At 44.2% G+C, this 7,889-nt stretch overlaps 1 protein-coding gene across 1 annotated transcript; it reads right to left on the reverse strand.

Annotated features, from left to right (window-relative positions):
* Nucleotides 1–1,027: 1,027 nt before the first annotated feature.
* On the reverse strand, nucleotides 1,028–6,461 carry LOC115152666 (opioid growth factor receptor-like protein 1). The gene is made up of 7 exons (XM_029697410.1): nucleotides 6,010–6,461; nucleotides 4,875–4,958; nucleotides 4,620–4,698; nucleotides 4,281–4,359; nucleotides 1,928–1,994; nucleotides 1,648–1,793; nucleotides 1,028–1,535 (listed from the first exon to the last, which is right to left on the reverse strand). The coding sequence occupies exons 1-7, from the start codon at nucleotides 6,190–6,192 to the stop codon at nucleotides 1,028–1,030; spliced, it is 1,146 nt and encodes a 381-aa protein (XP_029553270.1). The 5' UTR covers nucleotides 6,193–6,461.
* Nucleotides 6,462–7,889: the final 1,428 nt, after the last annotated feature.

Consider the following 7,889-nt stretch of genomic DNA (forward strand, 5'->3'; position numbering starts at 1 on the left):
CTTGCACATCCCCAATAGATTGGTCCAGGATCAGGACCCAAGTGCCAGGTATTGTTGTCACCCGTTACTGCGAATCATGTGAAATGTGTGCCATTCAAAAAAGAGCTATGTCAAGCTGCCGTCAAGTTATTTGTGTGTTATAAGCATACCGGTACACTGAAATGGTCACGTTCTGACCTTATGAAAGCAAATCGTACCTTTTCGCTAACACCCAACAGGTAACCAAATTCATACACGAAAACACCCTTTAACTCAAACACTGATAAGTACAAACACATCCCTAATGGCAAACAATCAACCAGTAAAAGATGAATAGAAAAAGAGGCACTTCAGATAGTGGTACACAAATTGCCTATCACACACACACACACTACAGTCTCAACACACTGATAGCTACAGTATTAATACTTGAGCCCATATTATCAATCACATTACAGTATACCTGAAAAGCTCATATGAGCCTGTGCGTCTGACTAGCTTGGCTGCTCGGAAAGCTACAGAAGGCTTTGTGTAGGAAGATGGGATCCGACGCCCAAAGTTTCCCCGTCATCGCCAGGCTCAGCAGTCAATAGAAAGATCAGCTCAGGAAGTAACAGAGATATTTCATATAGGAAGACAGATTGTCAAAGGTGCAAGATTCCACACAGCAGCCGCCCTTTCAAGCAGTTGTTCATGTCCTATCAGATTATTTGTTTCATACTTCCAACCAATCAGGCTGCTTGTTGTATGCTAAGCCCTACATGTGATCTGCTTGGCTAGAAGGTTCTGTACAATTAGTGGATTACCAAGTACAGTCAATCTACACAAAAGGAAGAATGACATTGTGACAGAGAGAAAACATTGCAAGAGTAGTTTAACGTTAAGGATTGTGCTGAATACTAAACTTAGCTACTACAACTTAGCTACGACTTTGAGTCCATAAAAACATGGCATGGGCCAGTATTGCTACAATAACCCCCCCACCCACCCCCCAATCAATCAAGACACACATACACCACTTCGTCTCAAAACTATTCTCCCTACAGTCCTACAGTGGAAAAGTCTCAATGTACTTGCCCCTGTCCCCCCTACCCCTCTCCATCACCCCCTCCTGGAGGGTTTTGGTGGAGATGGTATAGCCCTTGGTTCCCTTCCCATCTCCTCCCCACCCCCCCCCTCCCACTGAGTCCTTCTTCGTAAGTGGACTACGAGCCCTATGGGGGTCTCCTCCTCTCCTCTCCCTCTCTGGGGTGGGTTCTGCCACCCTGCCTCCTGGCCCTGCCTCAGCTCCTCTCCTCCTGGCCGGGGGCCCCCAGAGGAAGGTGTTGGCCGGCTGGTAGTGCTGGCGGGCGTACCGGAGCAGGCTGCGGCGGTGGGAGCGGAGGCGGATGGTGTAGACGTAATACTCCAGGGTGCTGTGCAGCATGTTGGGCAGGGTTCCCCGGCACAGAGCCTCGTCCAGCAGCAGACGCACCAGGGGGGCCTTGAAGGCCTCGAAGCCCAGCTCACCCAGAGACTTGAGGATGCGTGTGATCCGCAGATAGTTATGCTGGGACCTGGGGAGAGATAGGTGGTTTGGTGATGCGTAACCTTCGCTATAGACCCAGAGAGAAAGTGTGTGTGTGTGTGTTGTGTGTGTGTGTAAGTACACTTGTGTTTACCACTCACTCATTGAGGTGCTGAAAGCGTTCTTGCCAGTTGGAAGCTCGGGCGACATTTCCACTTTTATCCAGGAGTTTGATCCCGTAAAAATCTAGCATGAGTGTGTACGCCAGCAGAAATCGCCGCTTGGCCTCCCGAGTGCTTTGGAATTCCTATGGGACACAGCAAAGATCAGCCGGAAGTATAAGTAGATCCCACAATATTCAAAATTCCTGTTCAACATGATGGCATACTGACATTTTCAGATCAGTCAAACCACATGGTTAAGTCTTGTTATTGTCTTTACCTTGATCTCCTCCTGAGTGAGTTCTTGAGCATAGAAGTTGAGCCCTTGCTCCCTCAGAGGGAAAAGCCTGCAATAAAGACAGAGAGAGAAGACTGTCAAAGAGTGAGGTTAACTCTCTCCCCTTGACTTTTCTATGCACGTCTCCCTCTCCTCTCTTGCCTGTCTTTATTCTCTTGCTCTTCCCCACTGTCCTCTTTTCCTCTATACACGCATCTCTCTCCCACTGCTGTCTCTTATTACAGTGGCTTGCGAAAGTATTCACCCCCTTGGCATTTGTCCTATTTTGTTGCCTTACAACCTGGAATTAAAATAGATTTTGGGGGGGGTTTGTATCATTTGCTTTACATAACATGCCTACCACTTTGAAGATGCAAAATATTTTTTATTGTGAGACAAACAAGAAATAAGACAAAAAATCTGAAAACTTGGGCGTGCATGACTATTCACCCCCCCAAAGTCAATACTTTGTAGAGCCACCTTTTGCAGCAATTACAGAGGCAAGTCTCTTGGGGTGTGTCTCTATAAGCTTGGCACATATAGCCACTCTGATTTTTGCCCATTCTTCAAGGTAAAACTGCTCCAGCTCCGTCAAGTTGGATGGGTTCCACTTGTGTAAAGCAATCTTTAAGTCATACCACACAATTGGATTGAGGTCTCGGCTTTGACTATCCCATTCCAAGACATTTAAATGTTTCCCCTTAAACCACTCGAGTGTAGCTTTAGCAGTATGCTTAGGGTCATTGTCGTGCTGGAAGGTGAACCTCTGTCCCAGTCTCAAATCTCTGGAAGACTGAAACAGGTTTCCCTCAAGAATTTCCCGGTATTTAGCACCATCCATCATTCCTTCATTTCTGACCATGCTGCCACCACCATGCTTCACTGTGGGGATGATGTTCTCGGGGTGATGGAAGGTGTTGGGTTTGCGCCAGACAGTGTTTTCCTTGATGGCCAAAAAGCTCAATTTAGTCTCATCTGACCAAAGTACCTTCTTCCATATATTTGGGGAGTCTCCCACATGCCTTTTGGCAAACACCAAACGTGTTTGCTTCTTTTTTTCTTTAAACAATTGCGTTTTCTTCTGGCCACTCTTCCGTAAAGCCCAGCTCTGTGGAGTATACGACTTGAAGTGGTCCTATGGACAGATACTCCAATCTCCGCTGTGGAGCTTTGCAGCTCATTCAGGGTTATCTTTGGTCTCTTTGTTGCATCTCTGATTAATGCCCTCCGTGCCTGGTCCGTGAGTTTTGGTGGACGGCCCTCTCTTGGCAGGTTTGTTGTGGTGCCATTTTCTTTCAATTTTTAAATAATGGATTTAATGGTGCTCCATGGGATGTTCAAAGTTTCTGATCTTTTTTTATAACCCAACCCTGATCTGTACTTCTTCACAACTTTGTCCCTGACCTGTTTGAAGAGCTCCTTGGTCTTCATGGTGCCGCTTGCTTGGTGGTGCCCCTTGCTTAGTGGTGTTGCAGACTCTGGGGCCTTTCAGAACAGGTGTATATATACTGAGATCATGTGACAGATCATGTGACACTTAAATAAAGTCCACCTGTGTGCAATCGAACTAATTATGTGACTTCTGGAGGTAATTGGTTGCACCAGGTCTTATTTAGGAGCTTCATAGCAAAGGGGGTGAATACATATGCACACACCACTTTTCTGTTTTTTCTGTTTTATAATTTTTTGAAACAAGTTCTTTTTTTCATTTCACTTCACCAATTTGGACTATTTTGTGTATGTCCATTTCATGAAATCCAAATAAAAATCAATTTAAAATACAGGTTGTAGTGCAGCAAAATAGGACAAACGCCAAGGGGGATGAATACTTTTGCAAGGCACTGTAAGTAAATTCAATGAGCGACAGCCACTCATCTGCACACGCTCACTGCTGCTTAGACACCCACTAATTGATATTATGCTAATGAACTGCTCTGTCAGAATAGAGAGAACGAGAGAAAGTGAGAGATAATAAGGTTGGCGCTGCAGGGAGTAAGTGAGATTGGCAGGATATGTGAATCCCAGTGGTGTGACTATGTTTTTTTCTCCTGGTGTTATGTAGGTCTCTAAGTTATGTAGGTCTGTGTCAGAGAAAGCATTGGCTGTACTTTGCTGTTCTCTTTTCTGCTTTCTGCTCCTGCAAAAAAGGGTGAGATACATTTCTATGTCCAAACATACATATGTTACAGACCTGGGTTCAAATTCGATTTGAAATCATTTCAAATACTTAATCTGTGCTTGATTGGTTCTAAAACTCAAATACTATTTGAACCCAGGTCTGATACGTAGTCACAGGTGTGCATGACACACACACACACACACACACCCATCCATAGTACCTTGAAGGGCCTCTTACCACTGTATGTAGGTGTGATTGTGCTCCAGTTTGTCATAATTTCCTCTCCATTTGGTCAGGATCTCCTCAATGAAGATACCTAGAGAGGGATTCAGGTCAATCACATAAATGATACAGGAAAACACACCTGCCCTGTTTGGGGTCAGCATAAAATATGTGTGTGTCTGCAGGCTAGTGTTTAAACAGTAGATCAGCTCTTAATCCTCTGGACTCCTCTGTTCAAACATGACCCAAGGCCAATCAAAACTCTCTAAGCCCTGAGCCAGTAACACTCTGCTGTGTGTCCGACGGGTGTGTGTTGCTGTTTGTCACTGTGTGTTAGTGTGTGTGTGTACTGACCGTCTGGTATTAGAGGGATCTTGTTCAGGTAGAAGCGGAGGTTGCGGTAGTCATTAGGTAGCCGGGGCGCCTTGTAGTTCTAGGGAGGGAGAAGATGAGGAGGAAGAGTCAGGAAGAATCAGGCTAGTGTGTGTGTGTGTGTGTGTGTGTGTGTGTGTGTGTGTGTGTGTGTGTGTGTGTGTGTGTGTGTGTGTGTGTGTGTGTGTGTGTGTGTGTGTGTGTGTGTGTGTGTGTGTGTGTGTGTGTGTACCGTACCGGGTAGCTGTGGCGATATTTGTAAAGATCCTTTGCAGCATAAAAACTCCTCTTCATCTTGGTGCTGGACTTAGAGTCAGAGAGCTATGAGAGAAAGAGAAAAAGAGAGAGGGGAAAGAAGATAGTGAATGAACACTGACTGAAATAGATAGCAACAATGATATCAACAACATGACACACAAACCCATAACAACATAGCAGATATCTGGGTTGAGTGGGTTCGTAACTGAATTGGAATGAACTATTTTTGGTGTAGGTAGAATAATAATCTGCCAATTTCTTCCCCATGAAAGCAATTCTAACTTCATGCAGGCTTCCAATGCACTCACAGTCAGATTAACATGAAGGAAAATGCACCATATAAAGGCATATCGAGGTATTATAAAGGCAATTGACTCATTGCAAACAAATATTGTTGTTTATCTCTTTTAAACTTATGAACATGGATGCATCCCATCAAAGTTGTAGGGTTGTTGCCTATTGTCATTTTTCAGAAAAAAATGAGAAAATAAATAGTAAGCCTAAAGGCTTAGACCTGAAAACAGCAAGGATTTGGGGAATGGGCATACTGTGTCATTTTTCCCAAATCAAACGATGGAAGATGGGCTCCCCTATTTGACCCTATTATATTTGATGTATTAAAAAAAATAGGTCACTTTTATCAGGTCACTGTCTCACTTGCGCGCATCACTAACCTACTCTCCCTCCGCTTGTTCACGCAGGACATTGAGGACACGAAACGAGGACATAAAACAAGACAGCGATGTACAACATTTTGGTTAAAACTGAACGATATAGAATTATGCGTTATAAGATTGCCACTTTTGGCAATGCATAAGACCACATCAATTGGATGCCTGGCAATGACATTGAACGTAGCGTAGACATGGCAACAACATATGCGTTGAGGACAATTACTTTGGGACATAGGCCTCAACTAGGCTACTAGCCTACATACAATCCTAATTTTGGTTTCCCGACATTATTGTCTGGGATGTTGACATCTTCAGCGAGTCAGCTATGCAGCTGTGCCATTTCCATTTTCTAATTTAGCTCATTGCAGTCTGCTCTTCTTCCTATTTTTGTGTGTGTGTGGTTTCTTTTCTGTGTGCCAGTTTGTTGGTAGCCTATTTACCTTCGGGGACATGTTCGCCTGTTCGCCGCATCTCCCTGTCTCAAACCGGCTGACACACTCCGATATCCCGCTGTCCTCATCACCCGGCTGCTCGTCGCTTTCCGAATCTGACTCCCATGTCGAGTCGCATTCCTCCACAGTTCTCGGCTCCTTGTAGCGCAAACTGCCCATCAGATTTCCCATTTACCCGCCTACACCGAGTCGCGCCGTCCTCTGTGTCCTTCTAGCCTACATATTTTGCCGTGCAGTCGGCCTGCTGCGCCACGGTTAGTGTGTGGCGTTTAAATGGCAGGCTGAGGAAAATTCCGATCCAGACTTGCTAGTACACGGTGAACACACCCCTAAATGCGCGGCGCGTGCGGAGGAAAGCGGTCACAGCATCAGGACCAAAGATGACCACGTGCTCCGCGACACTGGGACAGGGGATAACCAGTGTCACATCTGAGATCCTCAATGTCAGATGGAGAACAAATACTCATTCTCCCTTTCGGTCACTAGCTAGGTTTCTATTGAATTGGCGACAGATTTTCATGCGAATACTCTAGTATCCGCATTGGAAAATATGCGCATTTTCCTACCAGTGGTGTGTTTACACCAAATTGACTTTTTTGATAAAAATCAGTGCGTGACGTAATGCACACACAATGTACTTTTTCGCTTAAGTTTTCATGTGCAAATCTACAAATCTAAAGTTCAATATGTTTCCATTGCATGTTCAACTCTACAGATAGCTTTGTCACAAAAACTGTTGCGTTAAACAACAAATGTGCCTACTCTGGTCTTGGCACCTGCGCTCTAGCCAACATATAGCAGATACAGTGGCGCTAGGCTGTGATGAGATTATTATTACCAATATTTTTATTTGTCAAACGGCAGTCAAGCAGAATAAGACCCTCTATATTTATTGAAAAGGTGCACCAAGATCACAGGGCACTTTCCCCACCCTGTGAAGTTCATAATCAATTATTTAATCTATAGCCTAATAAACTGCACGTTTCGGAGTCATAGTGGAAGGACCACACACCATATCATCGCGTGACTCCAAGTTTACTTTGATATGATGGTTTTTATATAAATATTCGGGCATAAAGGCGTTTCCACCCATTTCTCGCCTAATACACTTTACCAACACAAAATGATCCCAACGTGTCAACTGAACAAATTATCTGCCAGCATTTATACAATTTTACAGAAACTTCCTGTTTCCATTACAGCTGTCATGACTTCCTTTTAGACGGTATGACTTTACTCACAAAAACTGTGGATGCAAACGTGGTTACTGACATACACTCCTCCATCGAGTTAACCTGAGTTGCAGCCATTGTTGTAGGAATTGGCCACGTGGGTCTGTCTATGGTAGGCTATAAAGCACACACGTGTAGCACACAGACACACTACGTGCAGTGTTTTTTCAAGTTATGTAGGCTAATCAACAGGCTACAATTTGCTACTCAAATCGGCATTTAAATGAGGGCATTCCTCCTAAGGGATGAGCTTTGATGTACTCAACACAGAAACAAACATAGTAAAGCATGATATAGCCTGCACAAGCAGTGTTGGAGTTGGAGAGGGATCAAAGTCAAACGCACCATTAGTTGCTGATAGAATACAACAGAACTGGATAATAGAAATACAACAGAACTGACATCAAATGTTATGTACAAAGGTCAACATTCAGTGAGACAGGAACCAGAATGTCATGCTAATCACAACCACATGAGGGCAGCATTTCCTATGTAATATATTATACTATAGCAACGTGGGTCTCGACTCCTTAGAAAGCCTGTTACATCCACATAAACAGTATCATATTAAATGACTTGTTGAGTTCTAATATGTAATTCTATTGTTGCAGCACTCTTAATCTCCAAGTGCCATTT

This window comes from Salmo trutta, chromosome 18, assembly GCF_901001165.1.
Source record: "Salmo trutta chromosome 18, fSalTru1.1, whole genome shotgun sequence".
Taxonomy (NCBI): Eukaryota; Metazoa; Chordata; class Actinopteri; order Salmoniformes; family Salmonidae; genus Salmo; species Salmo trutta.

Coding starts and splice junctions, on each gene's coding strand:
- LOC115152666 (XM_029697410.1), bottom strand. CDS start 6,192: ATGGGAAATCTGATGGGCAGTTTGCGCTACAAGGAGCCGAGAACTGTG. Junction 4,959..6,009: donor AGGCGAACATGTCCCCGAAG/GTAAATAGGCTA, acceptor TTTCTCTCATAG/CTCTCTGACTCTAAGTCCAG. Junction 1,536..1,647: donor CGCTTTCAGCACCTCAATGA/GTGAGTGGTAAA, acceptor ATCTCTCCCCAG/GTCCCAGCATAACTATCTGC.